The sequence below is a fragment of the Ammospiza caudacuta genome, chromosome Z (genome assembly GCF_027887145.1).
Source record: "Ammospiza caudacuta isolate bAmmCau1 chromosome Z, bAmmCau1.pri, whole genome shotgun sequence".
Classification (NCBI taxonomy): Eukaryota; Metazoa; Chordata; class Aves; order Passeriformes; family Passerellidae; genus Ammospiza; species Ammospiza caudacuta.
Window position 1 is genome coordinate 30,222,809 of NC_080632.1, and position 22,712 is coordinate 30,245,520.

The following is a 22,712-nucleotide window of genomic DNA, read 5'->3' on the forward strand; positions in this document are numbered from 1 at the left end:
GCTTGAAATGTTTGACTGGGAAAAAATTGCAAGGATTTTAAAACACTACTGCTACCAGGACTTTGCAGACAGACTGAGGAGGCAGTGGGTTACATCTGAAAATGACAAGATGGCTGGTACATTCACATTGCAAGAGTACCAAAGCATCACATAAAAATTACTGAAAAAGAAATCCAGCCCAAAACGTGCTCCTGTTAGAATGGCAGGTTCTCCAACTGATTCTGTGCCGTCTTCATGTATACAGCTTTATCCACTGAATTGAAAAATCAAGTTTTTCTGACATTATCAATTTTTTAGGAAAGACGCTAATTTACATTGATATCATAAATCTAAAAGTTGTAAATCTAAGTGTGCTGGTATAAACACAGATGAGCATGCTGTGTCTGGTATTTTTCAATGTAACATCCCTCCAGAGAAATTCCATCAAGTCAAACTTGCTCCTCCTGAAGATATCTCTACCTCTAAGAGACAAAAACCTGTTGAAACAATAACTTTGAGGATGTACTTTCAGTACACTGCAACATGATTTAATATATTGTGGCAGGAATATCTTTTTAAAGTGGTTATGCAAATATTTCCTTCATATACACATTGGCAACTCTGCTTTGTGAAGAGAGTTCCTTGGTACAGATGAGTCACTGTAACCACTTATTTAGTTGCATGATCAGATCCATAATCTGATAAAGAAAATATCTCTGACCACATGACTACGAGATCTCTAAATAATAGGCTTATTACTTGTTACTAAATAATCTCATATAACATGTAAAAGAAATAATTCATGTATCAGATTATATCATCTAGAATATGATAATATTTTCAGGATGTGTTAAAATGCTCTTTTTTAAAAATTTTTGCTCCTGATTTCTCCAGGCGCTCTCACTACTACGCAGATGTCTCAAGCAAGTTAGAGAGGCAATGTCCCATGCCTCACTAGTGTGGGAACAGAGTCTCTGCTACTGGCAGCAAGCACCTCTCAGCTCAAGAGAGAATACACACCATGAGGTAAGCTGTGGTTTTACCTGAATTACCTCAGAGAGGACATGAGGAAGTGGGATGGAAAGCCCACCTCTGCACTAGTAGCACAGGTATGTGAGCTGAAAGGAAGTAGCACAGGAAGTTCTTCAGGGATAAATGCCACTCCAGTTTCCAGTGGGCAAATCCTCCCTCAGACAGAATAGGAGGGCTGGTGTTACTTGTGGACCCCTTGAAGGGACCTCAGTTTATATTTACAATGAGAGCCATGACCAGGACTAGAGGGGCCCTGACTCCAGCCAGCTAGTGGAAAGGGACAGTCAGATCTGTTGGACTGTGAGGATCCCATTCCCTGGCACATCAGACACGCAAGGGTATAAAGCTTTAGTTGACACCAGAGCACATCTCATGCCATTGAGATGTGTAGGGGTAGCATCCATCTCTTGTTTCTGGGGTGACAAGGGAATCCCAATACCTGACTGCACTGGAAGCTGGAGTGAGCCTGGCTGGGAATGAATGGCAAAACACCCCACTGTGACTAGCCCAGAACCTGCATGGATCCTTGGCATAGATTACCTCAGGAGATGGTTTTTCAAGGACCCAAAAGGTCATGGTTAGGCTTTTGGAATAGCTGCTATGGAGACAGAGGGAATTAGACAGCTGAATACCTTGCCTAGTCTCTCAGAGGACCCTTCTGCTGTGGGGCTGTTGAGGGTCAAAGAGCAACAGGTGCTGATCGCTACCACATCACTGCACTGCCAGCAAAACTGCACAGCTGGGACTCTGTGTCCCCAGCCATGAGGTGATTTGTGAGATGGAGACCCAGGGAGTGGCCAGCCAGCCTTGCTGACCCTTTAACAGCCCTGTATGGCCAGTGTGTAGGTCCAGTGGAGAATGGAAACTGACAGTGGACTGTCAGGGCCTGAATGAAGCCACGCCACCTCTGAGCACTGCTGTGCTGGATGTGCTGGAACTTCAGTGTGGACTGGAGTCCAAAGCAGCAAAGTGGTGACACCATTGACACCTCTAATCTGCATTTCTCCATTCCTTTAGCAGCAGAGGTTTAGTCAGGCTACAGTTTCCTTTCAGCTGGAGGGCTGCGCACTTGGAATCAACTGCCCCAGGGGCAGAAACGCAGCCCCACCATTTGCCATGGATCGATCCAGACTGCACTGGAAAAGGATGAGGCTCCAGAACACTTGGAGTACATTGATGGCATTGCAGTATGGGGCAGCACAGCAGAGGAAGTTTTTGAGAAAGGGGCAAAGATAATCCAAATCCTCTTGAAGGTTAGTTTTGCTATAAAGCAAAGTCAGGTCAAGGGATCTGCACAGAAAATTCAGTAATTAGGAGTGAAATGGCAAGATGTACATCGTTAGAGTCCAACAGACATGGTTAGCAAAGCAGCAGCTATGTCTCTGTCCTGGGTAACCCAAAATGTTACTGTATTCCATACCTGTCTGTGCCAAAAAACTATTACTATCTCTATAGGATCCTGTGGCTGGCAAACAGAATGACAGGGCAGAAGCTAGGGTTGTCCCAGGACGTTTAAAAGTCACGGCACTCAGGCAGAATCTCACTCTTGCCTGTCTCTGGCTGCTTAGCTTGCCTCTTGGCTTTTTCTTGCCTCTACTTGCAACAGTAGCAAGTCAAGCAGCTTCATTTCACAATCAAAACCTGTTTCCGAGGGAATTTTGCAACACCTGCCTTCAGGCCCAGAGGAGCAGAGCGGCCCGTTCTGTGCAGCCACCCCAGCCCACCAGCAGTGTCTGGCTGAGGCAAAAAGTGGTGAGTGAGAGGCGCCCCAGCCAGCTGTACTGCCATCTGTGCCAACAGCAAGGCCAAGGCCCCCCCATGAGTTCTACCCCCTAGCCGAGTCCCAGCTGCCAGAGTTTGCTGGCTGCACTTGCCAACAGAGCTGCTGCCTGCTCTCCAAGGTGGGGAGCGTGGCCACCATATGCCCTCTGTTTCCCTACAGCGGTTGCCCATGCCTGATGCTGTTTTGGGGAAGGGGATATGCCACCATTTTGAGATTCTCTTTGCTGCCGGGGAGTCCATGAGATTTCACCAACTTTGTAACTATCCAACTTGTGACTATTACTGTTATTTTTTACCTGTTATTTCATTTTTTTAGTAAACTATTATTTTTTTCACTTGTAACAACTATTCGTATTTATTTCTCCTTATTGGTGGAAAGGGGTTGAATAAAACTACTTCATTTTAGAGTGTCCCCCTTAAACTGTCTTAAACCAAGACAGTCGTCACTGACTAGCAAAAAGGAAACACACAGTCATTCCTAGGTGCTGAAGGTTTTTGGAAGATGCATATTCCTAATTACAGACAGATTGTAAACCCTCTCTATCATGTGTTGCAGAAGAAAAAATAATTTTAAGTGGAGTCCTGAACAACAACGAGCTTTTAAACCCATCGCCCAAGGATTTTGGAACTAATCACTAACTGTCCTGAAGACAAACATTTCAGACCCTCATCATTGGAGGAGGAATAGGTGAAGTGCTGAGGAGCTCCCACAATATAGGCAGCTACCTGAAAATGAAAAGCCATACACTTTCTTCACTGACAGCTCCTGCATATTGTAGGGATACATTGAAAACGGAAAGCAGCTATGGAGCCCTGTGCACAGTCGCAGAAGCAATTGAGTGACAAAGTGGATCAAGTCACCTTGCAGAGCTGAAAACTGCCTAGCTGGCTTTAGATATTGCTGAATGAGAGAAGACTACACTGACTTGTGGATGGTGTCAGATGCTCTGTGGAGGTGGCTGCAAGGATGAAAAAAGACCAGTTGGGATCACAGAGACAAACCCACCTGAGCTGCTGAACTGTGGCAAGATGTCATTGCCTGGATAAAGAAATTGGCTGTAGAAGTTCGTAATGAGATGTACATGAGATGCACAACTCATGTGCCCAAGAGTTGGGCTGCTGAAGAACATCACAATAATGGACAGGTGGATTGAGCTGCCAAGATTAAAATGTCTCAGGAGAAGCTGGACTGGCACCATAAGGGTGAATTATTTCTGACTTGGTGGGTCCGTGATGCCCCATCAGGGAACAGATGCAACACCCAGATGGGCTTGTGATGAAAGGATGGGCTCTTTATCCCAGGTTGTCCATAACTGTGAAATGTGCTGGGATCAAGCAGGCCAAGAAAAACCTCTGTGGTACGGTAGACAGTGGTCAAAGCAGAAATGAGGCCTGGCAGATGAGTTACCTCACACTCCTGCAGGCCTGCCAAGGCAAGTGCTATGTGCTCTTGGAAACAACCACTGGATGGCTGGAGAAGTATCCTGTGCCTTGCACTGCCTGGAACACCACCCTGGGCCTTGGAAAGCAAGTCCTGTGGTGACCTGGCACCCCTGAGACAACTGAGTCAGACAAGGGGACTCATTTCCAAAACAACCTCCTGGACAACCAGGCCAAGGAACGCAGTATCAAGCAGCTGTATCATGTTCCCTATCACTCACCAGCCTCTGGGAAGATTGAACAGTGCAGTTAAAAACCACATTGAAAGCAAGGGGGCCTTCAGCCACTGGGCCCTACGTTTAGCCAAGGCCACCTTGTTTAGTTAACACACCAGGCTTTACCAGTGGGGCTGTCCCTGCCCAAAACCTCCATGTACTGAAGAAGGGGATAAAGTCCCCATAATTCATACAAGAAAAGTGTTAGGGAATGCAGTTTGGATTAGTCCTGCCTCAAGCAAAGGCAAACCCATCCTTGGGATTATTTTTGCTCAAGGACCTGAGTGCACTTGGTGAGTAATGCAGAGGGAGCAGGAAACATGATGTGTACCTCAAGGGGATTTGATTTTGGGGTGAGGAGAATGTGTAATATTGAATTGTATAATACTGGTTGCTGAATGACACTGCCAGTGTACGCCAGAACTAGCACGGACAATGAGTATGGACTGCTCCAGCAGCCATGAGCTCCTGATGCAGACTGCAACCCCAACAGTACACCAGCTCTCCTGCCCTGGAAGACATCTAGGATGGATAGAATCCACAATTATGGACTAAATGAACTCAATAGACAACTTGAAGAGATGGGTCTTGACTATAGAAATTATACCTGTGCTTGTGTATGTGTATATAGTTCGAAGGTATAGGATCTGGGTGTGATATAAATGGTAAAGAATAATGGGTGGATAATGTCCTAGTTTCAGCCAAGAGTTAATTTTTTGCAGTAGCTGGGAAAGTGTGCAGCTAAGGACCAGATATTACTTCATAGAACCTCACTTGTTTGTTGAATTTCTTGTTGAAGAAATAAAATACACCTTCCAGAGGTATTGAAATTTGAGTTTTACTGATCCATTGAAGTAGTCAAAAATACTTCTGACAGCTTTACTAATGAAACATATTCAAAAGTTCTCTAGTGCTCTGGCCATGATATGCTGCTTACCCAAATGTTAAGGACAATTAACCATAAACTGAACCATAACATATACTAGCTCTGTCAGCCAACAGACTTCTCAAACCTATCTTTCTCTGGACATTCTCATTTCAGCATTTAAATTCCTCTTTGACCTGAGAAGGGAGTAGACAGAATATATAAAGCATTCCTTCTTTATGGAGATGGAGTAAGTTTTAGAAAAATCACCTATTTTTCATGATTAAAGAGGGTGATCACTATTTCTGTCTTCAGTCTGATTCTAAAGCATAGTTAAGTCAAAAGGAGACAAGGAAGGTACTGTAAACTGAGAAATATCTCAACATTGCTCCTACTGACTTTGTGGAATACAATGAACTGATGGAGATGGAATGAAGACTGTTACACAAACTTATTTACCATCTGCTCTCAAGAAGTATTCAGTAGCCAGCATTTCTGCAGAGTGTCTGAAAAAAAGCATAGGGCTCAAAAGCAAGAACTTCCATCCTCAAGTCTAGCCAGCCAGAAACACAGAAATGCAGCAGCATTTGAACTCTCAGGATCACTTTGAGTTTCTGACTGAATCATTAGACCTGAATGCACAGGTGACAGTTTTTAGGTCAGCACACAGAGGGCTGCATGGATTTCACTTACAGAATATGTATTGCAATACATCTTCCCCACATATTCACTCCTTCCAGTCACATACAAAATTTTGTAAAAGCCTGGGGGAAATTTCCAGGAAGTAAAATGTGCGTTCTTTTAAAAATCACAGACCACTCTGGAGGGTATATAGCAACTTGTCCCTGTCACATAAGATTTCTACCTCAATTTCAGGCCCAATTCTTTATCTTTCTGAACTAAAAAGATGTCCGATGTTGTTTCCTAGAGTAGCATTTTACTTCTTGTTATTTCATAGCCTGGTTCCAATTCACTCAAATTACTTATAACCAACTTGAAGCTGGAGAGGTTTCAGATATCTCAAAAGCTATTCTTTCCTAATTATACACTAATACAGAAAAAATTTCTGGCAAGGTGGCATGAAAAATATTTTAAACCTTTATGGTTTGTTTCCACTGAGTAAAAAAAACAATGAACAAGCTAAAAATTAATTGGTGCTAACTTCTGTGCTTTTCTTAAGATGTTTTTACAAGCTGTAATTAAAACTTGTGTTTATTGCTATGCAGTTGTGTCCTTATTAGGCAAGTCTAAGTTCAGTATTTCTGTGTAAAAGAGGGCCTGTCCTCCCTCTGTTTGCTATGCTTCCACCTCCTGTGTACGTAGGTGGGAGAGTGGGAACTTGGAAATGTGAACTTGGTCCAGCATTGATCAGTCAGGCAGCAAACTGTTATTGTTCTTTAGATACCAAACATAACTTCTTTCTAGAATGGATAAGCTCAGTCATTCTGCACATAACACAGCTTTTGTGTTCAGCAGTGCAGTTAATAGGAAAAGGGAATGAAAATGACTGCTTGAGATTTATTAAACTTAAGAGAGATTCTAATGAACAAACACATGGAATCCAGTCCACTATTATTTCAGAAATTGAACATTTGTTTCAAATGCACTTCAACTTCTTGAAATTGTGCAGATTTACTACCCTACTACAAGTACTTTACCTCTAAGCTGCATGACACTGAAAGGTAGTCAAAGTAAAACAGGACACTTGTGAAAATCTGGCTTGTAAATGGAGAGGCAAGCCAGTGTTTCAGTAGGTCATCAAACTAAAACCAGTAAAGCATCTTTCTCATCCTTAATGTAGATTAAGGGTTCCAGCTGATAATCTCAAAAGCATTTTTTTCTTAATTATTCAATTAATGGAGACTCCTAAAATTCTGTTTAAAACTTCAGTTTTAGAAATTAGAACAACAGAGGCACTAAAATTTTATGGCCAATGTTTTCAAATCTAAATTTTAAAAACAACTATATACATTCAGCCTAGACACCAAGTTACTCAGTGCTATGTGAGAATCTCACCCGAGGCAGCATGTTACCCAGTTTTAAAATGTGATCACACAATACTGTGTAGCAATGCTACTTGGATCTTGAATGTCTTTGGTTTTCTCTAAATCAGCAATCATATACAATACAAAAGAAACCCACATCAAAACTTCTAAAATTATAGCAAGACTAAACCACACCTGAACTTGAAGAGCTCTGTAATAAATTTGGGTCCTTACTGACCTTTAATGATGCATTTTTTAATATAAGGGATTTTCTTGAACTTCTTGAACTATTCTAGAAACTAAAATAAACCACTGTTGTGTCTCATTTAGCACATCTTAGGAGCAATTTATAGGAATGGCTAAGTAAATTACAATTTATGCTGATGACCTTCTTTAGATCAACTCAGAATCTATTTAAATAATAACTGACCTTAGAACTTTTTTGATAGCTTGTTACAAACAAAATACCAAATTCTCTGTATACTATGATCTATCTAGAAGAATTTTCAGGTGGATAGTCTTTACCTAAAGCATTTTTGAAAGAGTCAAGACCATAAAGACGAAGTCTCTCTTGATTTATCGTCATACAACTTTTATGCATCCTGTTGTATCATACGCATGGTTTGATTACATTTTAATATTTTTCTAAATCCCTTCTTCTAAGAAAATAAGATGCAGTCTTGTCAGTATAACTAATAATTTCAGAAAAGCCTCAGCACTGGTGGTTCATATTCAAAAACTTTCTTACTGTGCTTGTTATCATTACAGAATACATTAAATAATTTATATTGTTGACCTATACCCAATTACATTTTTAAGAACTTTAGAAAGATCATTTAATCTTTGAATCTGCAACCTTGCTAACATAAAAAAAAGAAAAACAAACAAACCAATTTTCTTGAGGAGAAGTGCCTGTTATTCAAAGTGTGGTTCCCATGTACAAGAATAAGCACATATCTTAAGGTAGCTGCTATGCTTTCTTCAAATTATTTCTCAAATATAATTCAACCATCAGTTACATTTACTTACATTTTCTGCATTCTTACAAAATATACACAAAAATATCTCTCTTCAGGTAAAAAATTAACTAAGGAGTAAGCCTCAAACTTCATTATTTAAACAGCAATATTTTGTTCTTGGGACTAATATTTAACACCAGTTTTGAAAGTAATCTAACAGATTCACTACTGAACTCTATTAAGTACTGAAGAAAATGATACCCCTTTCCTGTTTTTTCTCCAAATCATTTATGTTTGAGATTTTTGTCCTTAACAGATCATTCTCACTGCCAATGCCTACTAATTTACTGTATCTCAACAAAAAATGCTCATTTCACTTGTGTACTTGGTTCCAATGTTGCCATCTACCAATATGTGTTTGTCATGTACCTCAAGAAAAAAATTTGCAAGAAAAAGTATAACAAACAACAAGAAGAAATAGCAAGTGTTAACAATCCATATCTTTAACTTACCTTCTGATCCAATAACAATGATTTTAATGCAAGAAAAATGTTCGGGTACCCTCTGTAAAACCTGGGTGAAGATGTGCTAAAGATAATTCAAGAGTTTAGTAAGACCATTCTTTTAAAAAATATTTCAGTGTGGTTGGTTTGTTAGTTATTGACCATAACTCTTAACCTGTGAAGCATTTTCCTGTAGACCTACCCTTCATCTGTACTTTTGTCTTAGTAAAAGGAAACAGGAAATCTATAAAGCTTGTTACTGGGGCAAAAGCCAGGGCCCTTCTTAACAACATGTTGCTTTTATCACAAATCGTATTAAGTACTTGAACTGCTGCTGTAACATCCTCCAAAAATTTATCAAACCACAGAAGTACTCTACTTGCATTGATTTAGAAACTTTCAAAAATTACATTTCAGTTCAAATTTTTAAACAGTTTTGCTATGAGTTTCCTTTGCAATCCATTTCTTCTTCAAATAGGACAATCATGGAATCACAGAATGGTGTGGATTGAAAGGGACCTTAAAGACTATATAGTCCTAACTCACCTGCCATAGGGGCACGTTCCACTAGATCAGGTTGCTCAAATCCAAGAGTTAACCATTTACAAACAAAACCAGAAATACTATTAATAAACTAATATTCACCACCAGAAGATTTCTTTTGACTGTGTATTTTCAGACATGTTGGTGATTTACAAATAAGTCCATTATTACGTATGTGGACATTAAACTACTGCTTTATCACAGCCATGAAAAGCAGTGCAGATAGGAGAAAAGAACTGGCAAAAAATAAGTGGCAAAATTTTTATTGCTGTAACTACTGGAAGCTGTACTCCAGTGCCCGTTAGAAAACATGGCATAGTAGTCTCGCAAGATACACTAAGAGTTGTACATACTCTGAAATACCTGTTGGCAATTCCAACCTTAATCAGGAAATACTGGTGGAACAGTGGATGAGAATTAAACTTTACTGGGAGGATAAAATAACAAAAGAGACTAAGAGAAGGATACAGCATTGCTATAGCTTCTTTCAATTTTTTGTAATTTTGAGGTGATGTTTGGGGTGTTTATCCTAAAACTGGAAGCTATTTGATCACATGACATAAGGAAAATCATGCGTAAACAACCTTAATGCTTTCAGGACAACTACCTGGATGGATGAGGGAAGAGTGGTGTTGTCTACCTGGATTTCAGCAAGGCTTTAGACACCATCAGCCATAACAACTTCACCAGCAAGCTCAGGAAGTACAGACTACATCAGTGGGCAGTGAGGTGGACTGAGAACTGGCTGAATGGCAGATCCCAGAGGGTTGTGTTCGTTGTCACAGTCTAGTTGGGAGCCTGTCACTAGGGGTGTCCCCCAAGGGTCAACACTGGGCCCAGTGCTGTTCAACTGGTTCATCAGTGACTCAGACAAGGGACAGAGGCTCCTCAGCAGGTCACTGGGTGCACAAAGCTGGGAGCAGTGGCCAGTACCCCAGAGTGCTGTGCAACCCTTCAGAAGGGCCTGGACAAGGTAAAGAGATGGGCAGAGATGAACCATCTGATAGTAAAGGCAAATTCAGGGTCTGCAAATTCAAGTGTTATTGCACCTGGGAAGGAATAACCCCAGATGATTAACCAGCTGGAAAGCATCTCTGAGGAGAAGGACCTGGGGGTCCTGGACAAGCTGTGAGCCAGCAGTGTGTCCTGCTGGCCATGAAGGCCAATGGTGGTGTGGGCTGGATGAGTAAGAACATTGCCAGAAAGTCAGGGGAGGTGATCCTGCCCCTCTACTCAGGCCTGGTGAGGCACATCTGGAGTGCTGTGTCCAGTTCTGGGTTCCTCAGGGCAAGAGAGACATGGAGGTCCTGGAGTGGGTCCAGAGAAAGGTTAAGAAGGTGGGTAGGGAACTGGAACATCAACTTATGAGGAAAGGCTGAGGGAGCCTCCAGAAAAGATGACTGAGAGAGGACCTCATCAATGTCTATGTGCATCTGAAGGGAGGGTGCCAGGAGGATGGATCCAGCTCTCCTTGGTGGTGCTGAGCAATAGCAGAAGAGGCAATAGGCAGAAACTGATGCACAGGAAGTTCCATCTGAACATGAGGAAGAAATTTACTGTGTGGGTGACCAAACACTGGAACAGGCTGTCCAGAAAGGTTGTGGAGTCTCCTTCACTGGAGACATTCAAGAACTGCCTGGATGCAATCTTGTGGAGTGTGCTCTAGGTTCCCCCTGCTTGAGCTGGGAGGTTGGACCAGATGACCCCCTGTGGTTCCTTTCAACCTGACTCATTAGGTGATATTGAGACTTGTACATTACAATGTAGGATATATTGGAAACTAAAAATCATGAAGGAGGAGGCCACCCACTCTACTTTTTTTTCCCCTTTGTTTTTTTGAACTGGAGAGTGAATGTGGAGAAGGTGATTTTTATTACACAAGATACCAGCTGAAATACACAGGCAGAAAGAAACAATATTGGAAATTTACCAGTAAATAATAGCGTACCACTTCAAAAGCAAAAGCAAAAGTGACTCAAACTGGAATGAGTTAAATACATTTAGAAGTTCATGCAATGCAGAGACTACCTGATGTTTATTGATCTACTTGTCAAACAGTGTACAATAGAGTTCAAAAAGGGGGAAAGACTTAAAGTTTATTTTTAAAAGGTTAATTACGTAGGGTAGAATAAAAAAAACAGGTAATAGTAACTGGGCAATATAAGACAAAGACAGGTTTGTGCAGAGCTGAGAAAATCTTCCTAAAGAGGCATATAGCCTTTTAGCCTTAAATTCTAATTAAACACTGCACATGCTGAAAGAAACAATAGAAAAGTACTTAGGAAAGCAAATCATCATAAGCAGGCATGAAGTGGACTTCAATGATTTCATAGGTGTTTTCCAGTTGTAAAGCTATTTGGTTCTTCTGATTCTACTCCTTGCCAGCTTAACTCATTGTCTAAAGTTAGTGGTATTAACTCACTACTATTTGCATGGGATGAAAAGTTGCCATAATCCCCCAGTGAGTCAGTGCTGAGACAGAAGCACATACTGAAGGTTGCATAATTTGGTAAAAGGTATTTTCAACCACGCAATATGCTTCACCTTATTTAACACTACCACGATGCATCCCCAGGAAAAAGCCCTCATGAAAGCTTGTATTTGAGAACTGCTTTCTTTTAATGTTTTATACTCTTTATTGTTTTGTGTGTGACAAAACCCTGCTCAGCAAGCCTGAAACCAACCATTGTGCAGGGGCACTCTTCTGTGTAAGAAAGAATTGGCCAGCTTATAACCACACTTTCTTTTTCATAACATTAATCTTTAGTGCTTTAGAAAATAACAAATTGAAAATGTTAGGTAGTGTGCAGAATTACTTTTTCATGGCAGCAAGCCAAATTCTGATTTTATTTATTCATATGACCCCCTTACATCAATTTATTCTTGATTACTGCTGGTATATACCTGAGCCTGGAAACTAGCCCAGATAACTTCTCCAAGAGTGAAACAGTAATAGAAACTGAAAAATATTAAAGTTTCAAAGGTTTTAAGCTGCAAGTATAAAGGAGCATATGTGTATATCTATGTCTATATAATCTATATCTATAAATCTGCAGTTCCCTGGACAGAGTTGGAGAGAGAGTTTGGAATGACAAATGTAACAAAGCACAAGTAAGGGAGTAGAGGATCTTCAGTTAGACAGATGGCATGACTTATGACTGTAAAGAATACAAAATGTAAAGAATATAAGATTCCTGTACTGCAAGGAAGATGGTGAAATTGCTTCAGCAGTCTGGGGAGTGTAAAGTATTTACCCTTGTGCATACCTTTTGCATACCTTTTTGCACCCTTACAGTGTCCCTAAGCTAGACACTGTTGTGAAGATAGTGAACTAAGGGGTGGGCTAAGAACTCTTGTTATAAGTGACTGTTTGGTTACTGAATTTTAAAGAGTACCAGTTGCATACAGGGGATAGATTTAAATATAAACACAGAAGAGAATTATTGACACCACCTAGATAGCTACTGCTATAAATGAACCATTTGAAGTGAATTTTCTTTATACTCAGTGAATAACATGAATTTCCCATCCAAAATCCACCACAAAACCACAGAAACACCACAGCAAGTATAAAATACAAAAATTTTTGTATGAGAGAGATATAAAGCAACCATGTTGGGACTTAAGTACAGCATGATGCACATTTCCCAATTTCATCACAAAGTATAGTCTTTCCAGTAAGGAGGTTTCCTCTGCAAATGCAGTGAAGTCTAAGTATTTGTAATTTTAAAAGTCATGTAATTTCTCAGAGTAGGGGTTGCAGTTTTAAGAGTGTTGTGCTCCAGGACTCCAGAACCAGTATAACAAGGATTATAAGCAGAAAGGTGTTGAATCTTGTGTGTAGGTTGTAGGATGCTGCTTCTATGCCTTTGGGACATCTTTGAAGCAGATATCCAACAGCTGCTTTTCATTTCCTTCAGTACTTAAAGAAGGTGGTCAGTTTTAGTGGGTACCCCTGTCGCATGACTGTGCCCAAAGGAGCTGACAAAAACCTTCCTGTGAACACACCCTAGTCCACTCACCTAAACCATGTGAGAAAGACTAAATTCCTGTGCCATTCCTGGACTGCTATTTAGAATGCTGTTCATCTGTAGTTCATGTGCATGTAATTTACAATGTAATTCATCTGCATGTAAGTTGTGTTCTTATGTGCCTTCATATAGATTCATCAAATAAGCCAGGCTATTAGTTTGCTGAAATAATCTAAATACTTTTAAAGGTCCTGTAAACCACACAGGTAGATCTACAATATTTACAGTTCTGCAATGAGTAATTATAGTCATACTTACACTGTAGCTACTAACATATTGAGAGCTACTAAGCAACCTCTACAGTCTGGATTTCAGGAATAAAGGCTCCTCTAATGATTTAATAAAGCAAAAAGGAAATAAGGTTTCCTATTCACTGAAAGACAACTCCAGTTCTTCCAATAAAATGGAAGTTGGTTCCCATAAGAACCTGGCAAGTGATGAAGACAACAAGTATAAATCATCTTATAAAGGGCAAAAAAGAGGATCCTAGGAACTACTGACTTGTCAGCTTCATCTCTGTGACTGGGAAGATCATGGGGGACAGGGAGATGATTTGAGACACCCAGCAGGACCTCACCAAGGGCAAGTCCTGCCTGACCAACTCAGTGGCCTTCTCTAGTTCCACCAGTGGACAAGGTGAAGGTTACAGATGTAATTCATCTGTACTTCTGTAAAGCCTTTGACACAACATCCTTCTGTCTACATTGGAGAGGGAGCAAATCAATGAGTGGACTATTAGATGGATAAGAAAGTGATTGGCCAGTTGCATCCAGAGGGTAGTGGTCAATGGCTCAGAGTCTGAATGGAGATCAGTGACAAGTGGGGTCCCTCAGGGGTCAGTATTAGGACCTGTGTTATTTAATATCTTCATTAATGACACAGACACAAGGATCGAGTGCACACCAGCAAATTTGTGGATGATGCCAAACTGAGTGGTGCGGTTGACACACCTGAAGGACGGGATGCCATCCAGAGGGACCCGGATAAGCTCAAGAACTGGGCCCATGTGAATCTCCTGAGGTTTTGCAAGACCAAGTTCCAGGTGCTGCACCTGGGTCAGGGCAATCCCCAGTACCAGCACAGGCTGGGGATGAGCAGATGCAGAGCAGCCCTGCCCAGAAGGACTTGGGGGTGCTGGTGGGTGAGAGGCTGGGCATGACCCAGCCATGGGCACTCCCAGCCCAGAGAGCCAAACGTGTCCTGGGCTGCATCCAGAGCAGCGTGGGCAGCAGGGGAGGGAGGGGATTCTGCCCCTCTGCTCTGCTCTGGGGAGAGCCCACCTGGAACCTGCATCCAGCTCTGGGCTCCCAGCACAGGGAGGACGTGAACCTGTGGAGTGAGTCCAGCGGAGGATCACCAAGATTATTAGAGGGACAGAGTGCCTCTCCTGTGAAGAAAGGCTGAGAGAGCTGGGTTTGTCCAGCCTGGAAAAGAGAAAGGGTGACCTAATTTCAGCCTTCCAGTATGTGAAAGGAGCCTACAAGAAAAATGGAAAAATGCATTTTACAGAGTATGTAGTAATGGACAAGGGGGAATGGATTCAAACTGAGACTGTAGTTTTAGATCAGATATGAGGAGGAAGTTTTTTACTATGAGAGTGGTGAGGTGATGAGGCACTGGAACAGGTTTCCCAGAAAAGCTGTGTATGCTCCATCCCTGGAAGTATTCAAGGCCAGGTTGGATGGGGCTCTGAGCAACCTGGTCTAGTGGATGTCCTTGTCCATGGCATGGGGATTGGAACTAGATGATCTTAATGTCCCTTTCAACCCAAAACATTTACAATTTTATTATCAACAATATTATTGGGGGGGCGGGGGGGTGAGAGAGAGAGAGAGAGAGAGAGAGAAGAGGTCAGCAGCAGCGGGCTGCTGCTCAGAAGTAGAATACAAAATTAGCAAAATTTGTGTTGACATCTTTTATACAGAACAACCAAATTACCAAGGATATCTCTGAAGTCATTAAAGAAAATTTAAAACAACTTACAAATCTGCTGGATTTGGAAATATTTTTGATACATGCCTTGTTTACACAAGCAACAGATACTTGCAGGGTATAATGAAACTACTTACTATTCATTCTGAGCAACTTGTGCTACTCAGGAAAACAGTTTGGTTTGCACATTAGTCAAAACCATTTCCAGTTCTTTAATCTGCTCCTATCTTCCTAGTTTGTGATTTTAAGTTGATTGCCAGACATTAATAAAGCACATCCTCAAAAAGATATGTGTAGATAAAATGCAAGAAAACTCTTACATTTCAGGAGCCAGTTCAGCCTCTTACAGGTACAGCTATGCAACATCAATCTCTTCCATATGCTTGAATCAGCTGTTTGACAACGTGTGCCATTTTTTTACCAAAAATAAAACCTTGGTTGAACACAGAATTAAAATCAAGGTCCTCTTCTAGGAAATGACTGAGCATCAAGATGCATGATAATACTATCCCTTCCTTTCCTCTCTTCTAATTAAAGTTATCTTTATTTTCAATAACTTTACAACAAAAAACAAACTCTGCCTTGATTTTACAGCCTATTCAAACAGTCTCAAAGCATGTTGATCTCAAAGTACATCTTTCCCAAAAGCCTTCTACAGCATACAGGGATCAGTGGACACGCACATCTCTCAAGCTGTCAAGGGAAGAGCTCAACTACAGTGTCTGGGTGCAGATCAGGTTCTCTGAGCACTGTCAGAGCTCTCCAGTTTTGTCCATTCTACCTGCAAACATGCTCACTCAGTCATGCTGCCTAAGTATCTGCACTTTTGCACATGGAAACCAGAACACAAGCATCCTAGGGAGTGCCTGCTTAGGGGAAATCAGTTAGAAAACAAGTCCTGAGAGTATGCTAAAAATTACTTTGTAAAAAATTGGGGTTTATGAAGATTAATGTACAGATACCACTTTTTATCTTATCCCAGTTTTAGTCCAAAATGAATAATCAGACACTTTCACACAGCACAGACGCAACTAAGCATTTTCAGTTCACAGAACTTAAAACATTAAAAAACCTCTTAGCATTAAAAGCAGAAAGCAAAGCTTAGTCTCAATGCTGGAACACCAATAATAGATGTTATCTATGCAGCAGATTTATAAGCAAGTTACAAAATACACAAGTTATCAAAGTCCAAATAATTTAACATTTAATTACTGCTGTCAGTAATGCTTTCAAGTAATTCATATTCCAACAAATGTGAACAATGGACCTTGCATTTAGTAGGCTCCATCATTATACTGTAAAGTATACTTATCATATGACTATAATATTAATTTACAGGATAAATTTTGTAAGATTTGCCCTTTGGCAGGTTTGTTGAAACCACTACAGAAGAAAAAACCTGCAACTCGTAAAAGCTAAAGCCATACAAAGATGTGGAAAACAGTCATCATCAAAACTGTTTATTTAATATCATATCTGTTATAAGATCAGGTAGTGATTTAAAAAATAAATGATATAATGAGAAAATCATTATATATAAGAGTTTAGAAAGAACTATGACCTGGTATTTTATATTTACCTTCGGTATTCCAGAAGTATCCAGCCAGTTCTGGAAGATACTTTCTACAGTTAACTCAGACCTTTAAAAAAAATAAAATTAGAAGATATGCAAAAAACAGCAATTTTTTTCAAGAGAAAAACAACCCTTAGAGGATAGGCAAACCTTCTAAATTCATGTATTGGTTGAACTGTACAAAATTCTTGGATTATTTTTTAATGAATAAAACCATCAGAGGTCCTATGAGCAAATTAAAGGTAGATCAGGTTTTGTATACATAAAAGTCAAATCATAAATTTAGTGCTAATAAGGATTGACAGAGAAAGTGTTATGTGGGAAACTACATCTGTGAAACATGTAAAGTATAAAGGGGTGCTCTACTTCTTGTTACATGGATAAACTTGGGGTTATAAAAAGCACTGATGGATATTAATTCTCAAAGTTACTAAATGTCTAATATACATTAGTTTAGTCCTTTCTCCACTTCCTTTATATCCTGATTCACAGTGAAGTCATAGAATAGTCTGGAACTTTGTTTCCCTACAAAAGGAAATAGTTTGTCATTATGAAGCTGTGTGATACTGAAATAACCACACACATAAGTATTTGTAAATTCAGAAACTATGTTTGCACTTTTACTTTTGTAGGCAGCTATTGTGGTATTTACTTCAGCTCTGGTGGAAGACTTCCCTTGCTTGCAGCGAAGCCAAATTAAAAAAAAAAAAAATTAAAATAATGAAAAAATATTCACACATGCAAGTACTGAAAAAATGAAGTTGAGTAAGCCCTCAATGAATATAAATATGAGAAACAGAGCATTTGGGTATGGTCCTGTGCATGGTAATGCCTCAGCAAGATTCATTCTAATGCTTGCAGTTACTTTCACATATGTAATGTAGAGTCAACAAACAAAGCATTCATGAAAAGAACATCCATTTCCAAGCTCTGAATCAGGAAGGCAAACAACCCAGTAAACAATTTTAACTGATCAGATGATTTAAATAATCAGCAGTCAAGAAGAAGCATTTCTACGTAGCCAGGATTCTGAATTTTCAGGAAAACACCATTGTGTGCGTTAGATCACTTTATAAGTCAATTTTCTACAGGAAACTGAACATATGTGATGCATGTGTAATGTATTAAAATAAAAGACTAAACATCTAGACTCGTTCTGTGTTATTTGTGCAAGCTTATTAAATTTAGAACATTTAATTGTTAATCCCTCAGACTATAATTATCTTCATCTTACCACTGTGCTCTAAAAATTGGTGTCTAGTCTTAAGTCAGATTAGCTGAGTCTCTTGACTGGAAACAGTGATAAAGAGAAATATTTCCAGTCAGTCAGTTTACTTCCCCAGAAGATAATCTTGATTTCTTATTTCTGTCTGGCTGATAAAAAGGGTGCATACAGAGCTAGCTTAAAAATGGATACCAAAGTGTTATATAGGCAAAGGTAGATCACTTGGACTGTACCATTTGTTCTCTCTCAAGAAACATAAGCAGAATAAATTTTTTTGTTATTTGTTGTTGTATGAATTAAACCCAATACAGCTTAGTGTTCTAATACTGAAGCAGAGCTAGGAGCTGGGAAAAATTCCCTTAGTTGCACATTTAATTTGTTGTACCAAGGCAGAAGAAACACAGCTTCACCATGTCAGCTAATCCCTTTTTCCCCCATCCCCAGAAACTGAACCTATAGTGTGAGAAAAAAAATCTCCACAAAATAACCGATGTTATATTTGCTATGTACAGCTGTTTAATATACCCTCTATTTAATTTCAAAAACTGACTTTGAAATGAGCTTATGACACTCAGGGGAACCACACTGTTCTGACACCACACTAATCCAGGCATTAACTACTAGAAAGTTTCTCAGTCTCTCCTAAAACTTTGGCATTTTTCTCAAGAGCAAAACCAATAACACTGCTTTTTCTCTGCCTGCAGCACCCAAAGTTTCAGTTTCAGAAAAACACCTGTCATATGACAATATGCAATCTTCTTTGTTTGTCCTTGCACACAAGGATATTCTTTTTGGCACCTATCAAACAAAACCAACTTGTTTCAGAGGCATTCACTTTTAAAAAAATACAATAGTAATGAGCAGACTATTGCAAAGATCTACTCTGAATCTCTTAATTGTCAGTGCTGAAGAACTATGATGTTGGAAATGCTTCTGGTAAATTGTTTGACTTAGAAATAACCCCCCAAAAATTATCACAAACAGACTGCCATCTCAAAACAAGTGTCCTAGAGAAAGAACAGAGATCCTGATATTTGTAGAGGCTGCAGTTCAGTAAGGGCATTTACCACCTGCTTACATTGCAGTTAAGCATCTGTAAGGACTTAAATCTGGTGTTTGTGTGAATTCCTGAATGGCCTTCTGGATAAGGTATTGGACAGTGGGATCTGCGTGGAGTTGACTAGCACTAACTCTTACAAGACCAAGTTTCTTCAATTGCTTTGTACAAGAGCTCCTTACTGTAAAATGAGAACATGGTTACATCCATTATCTCATCTCTTGCCTTTTTGTTTAGATGATAAGCCAAATCAGCCCAGGAATGATCTCCTAACATCACACACACAGTTCAGATTCAACATTTTAAAAGAAACTCTGTAAAATACTAACATTAATGATAATTTGAAAATTGACATTATAAAAGATGGCTATACATGAAGTTTTCACTGCAGAAGGCTCTAAGGTACTCTACAAATTTTAACATAAACCCACTTAATGCCTAAATCAAGGAGAAAAAACATCAAACTGTGCAACTTCTTTTTTAGGTAAAGGAAGATATAAAAGTCTACCATATCCAACTGAAAATACGCAAACAAGTACATTTGCTTCATCATACATTTATACATGTCAGTAATTTTCAAAGTGAGAAATTCCAGCTAAATATGGAGGCATTATTAGAGCAAATTCAAACACAGTAGTTAGGGATTCTGTCAACTAGACATACCTTCCTACAAATAACTTTTATTTGGATTTTATCCAGCATATATATTTTGGCTTATTAAAGAAGGAAAAAAAAATAAAAAAAGAGGAATCAAAACCACTGGGAATAATTTTTCACAATTATTTTCTTCAGTAGTTAGGTGCCTACGAGCCATTTGTCTCAGTCAAAATCACCACATTCACAACAACGTACATGTGAATCAAAGAAAGCAAATGTGAAATAAAGAGATAAAACTATATAGCTGAGTAATTTGAAATTGCAGCACTATTTTAGTACTTAATTGACTATTTGTGAAGACATCCAAGCAATGTGGTTAGGAAACCTGGGTTATTAACAGTGGAAATAGCAGAGCAATAACACAAGCCTTCCTTTGTCTATCATGTGTTATTAAAACCACAGCTTATTAGTAGATTTGCTTGCTTTATTGAATGAAATGAAATAAAAAATACCAGCAGAAAACCCCTATGACCAGAACCCATCTGCTTAAAAATATTTTGCAATCATAAAGTAGCTGCATAAGCAGCAACTCTGATTTATCTAAGACTGGTGAAACCCTCAGTTACAAGGGTAAACACTGATTCTTTGCACAGCTCACATGTTGGGCAGATGTGGAAGGGATCAACTTGCAGCAAAGACTGTGGGTGCAAGCCTTAGGGAGAATAGAGCCACTAGAGTTTTATCAAATCTAGTGCATTCTGATATACAGACACATAAGGGAGTTTCTTGGTGTTTCATTTGTTTGTTTCAATGTAGTGGTTTCAAATTATATGAGTACATAAAATGCCTTGGTGACATAAAATAAAAAGTAAATAACACTTCTTGGTAGGAAGGACTGTAGATTTTCCACAGAAAGGCAGGGATAACGTGAGACTCTAGCTGGTGGATGCAGTATTTTAAAAGGTTTTGTAAATAGCCTTTAGAGAAAGATAATGATCAATATTTGTTTGTTGTTCTTTCCATTAGTCCTTCACTAAGATAAATAATGAGTCCTAAAGGCAAGTGAAGAAGTTATAAAGGACCAGAAGGTACTGCTCGGCTTATCTGACGTCAGTATTCAGCTGCAGTCCAGAAACAGAAGAACCCTGCCTCACAGTATGGATTCCTGCAGCTAACATGCCATTATAATTGAGTCAGAGCAGGAAGTGAAGTAGCCCTATAAAGTAGGCATAGAACTCTCCTCCTCCAGGAGAAGGCAGGAAAAGAAGTACAGAAGGCAGGAAAAATCAATAAAAAGTCACATCTGGATCCTGGAGCTACTCATCACTGTGAATGTAGTAAAAACATCTCCTTTGAATAAAAACTAAAGGAATTAAGTACTTGGAGGTGAGAATCTTTTAGATCGAGTGTCTGTATCCAATAGTAGAAAGCTAAAGTTACACTACTACAGTGTAATAACTACAGAAAATTTCCACACCGTTTCATGATCGTTTTCTGCCAGTGTTCATCCTGTTCTCATTACAAAAGTCTCCCATAAGCCAAGTTCTACATAGAACTGTTGCCACAGCTGAGGGCTAGATTTGGTTTCTTTACCTACTGCAAACGTCTCTTTACTTCTGTTTTGTTTTATGATTGAGACTAGCCTCCATCACAAATTACAGTGTATTAGAGTGCAAATATTTCTCAAGTTTGAAGTATGTAGTTTAAACAGTTTAAATTTTACTTTAAAATTTAAAACTAAAATTTACTTTTTACTTTTAAAAAGTAAATTCAGTTGTATGCACAAGCCTGAGAGGTTTTATGTGCTACACAGTATTTTTGCTGTAATATTGAAATGCACTTCATTCCTACATCAAACTTGGTGCAAAAAAGCAGTCATCAGCAGATGGTCCCTAAAAATACTTTATTTTTATCTTTCCTCCCTTTTTTTTTACCTCAGGTGAGTATTTCTGTACTAGCTACAGAATGTATTCAAGAATGAAAAAAAAAAATCCTCCCAGCAGATAAGAAATAAAAGCCTTCTGTATATCAAGATTCTTTGCATTGCTGCTGATATCTGTCAAGTAATTTTGTCAATAAATAGTTCAGATATGCTATATATATGACTGTAAAATGAATTACCATATATTTGAAATTTCTTTCGTACATTCTGGAATGTGATACATCACAAATGGAGCCACAGTTCTTTTCCATTAGTCTCATTAAAAGTTTGAGTACGGTTTTTAGGCAGAAAAATGGATGCTTATGCAACAACATTTTTTACTGGGTTTAGAGTTCAGTGAAACACAAGTGAAAAATAAAAGGAAGGAAAACAGAAGTTTTTTTAAAATGCCAATGTATAATCATACCATCTATAAAAATCATTTTCACATTTATTCCATATAATATACCTCATTATATTTGGGCTAGAAACTATATTGAATCATACAGAGAGAGTATTATCTACTAAATCACTGGAGAATCTAAAAGCACCCAAACTAAACCTGAGATGCCACAAAACATATTTTCTCAATGGTAACTAGCTTCTCTGTTCCTCAACCATCAGGAAGAGAAGTATTTCACTAAAAAACTCAATACATTTGACCTCTGTGAATATAATCTTTTTTTCACTCCAAAGCACTCACACAGAGTTATGAACACTTTTCCAATCCTGGCCTTCAACACTGTATTTTTCAAGTGAATATTTTTAAAAACTGTAACATGTAAAAGTCCTCTACAAAAGACTCTCTATTTGTAGCACAGTCTAGAATAGCACAGAACAACCCAAAATATAAGCCTCAAAGTGCTGCTAACTACTATCATCTTCAATCAGTCACAGTCACACATAGGACTATTTTGAAGGACATGTCAGGCAATTAACGCTCAATTTACATTCACATTTTCCATCTTTCCTCATGCAGCACAATCTATGACTGAGAGGAGATGGTACCAGACTAGGTGAAAAAATCCATCTTCTCTGACATCCCAGACTCTCAGCAAAGTTCTGGCATCCTT

At 39.2% G+C, this 22,712-nt stretch overlaps 1 protein-coding gene across 1 annotated transcript in view; it reads right to left on the reverse strand.

The window, feature by feature from the left end:
* AOPEP (aminopeptidase O (putative)) overlaps positions 1–22,712 on the reverse strand; it is a 177,110-nt gene that overhangs the window by 87,680 nt on the left and 66,718 nt on the right. Inside the window, exon 10 of the mRNA XM_058823596.1 lies at positions 16,846–16,906. Coding sequence (XP_058679579.1) covers positions 16,846–16,906 — 61 coding nt within the window. The remainder of the gene's footprint in view (positions 1–16,845; positions 16,907–22,712) is intronic.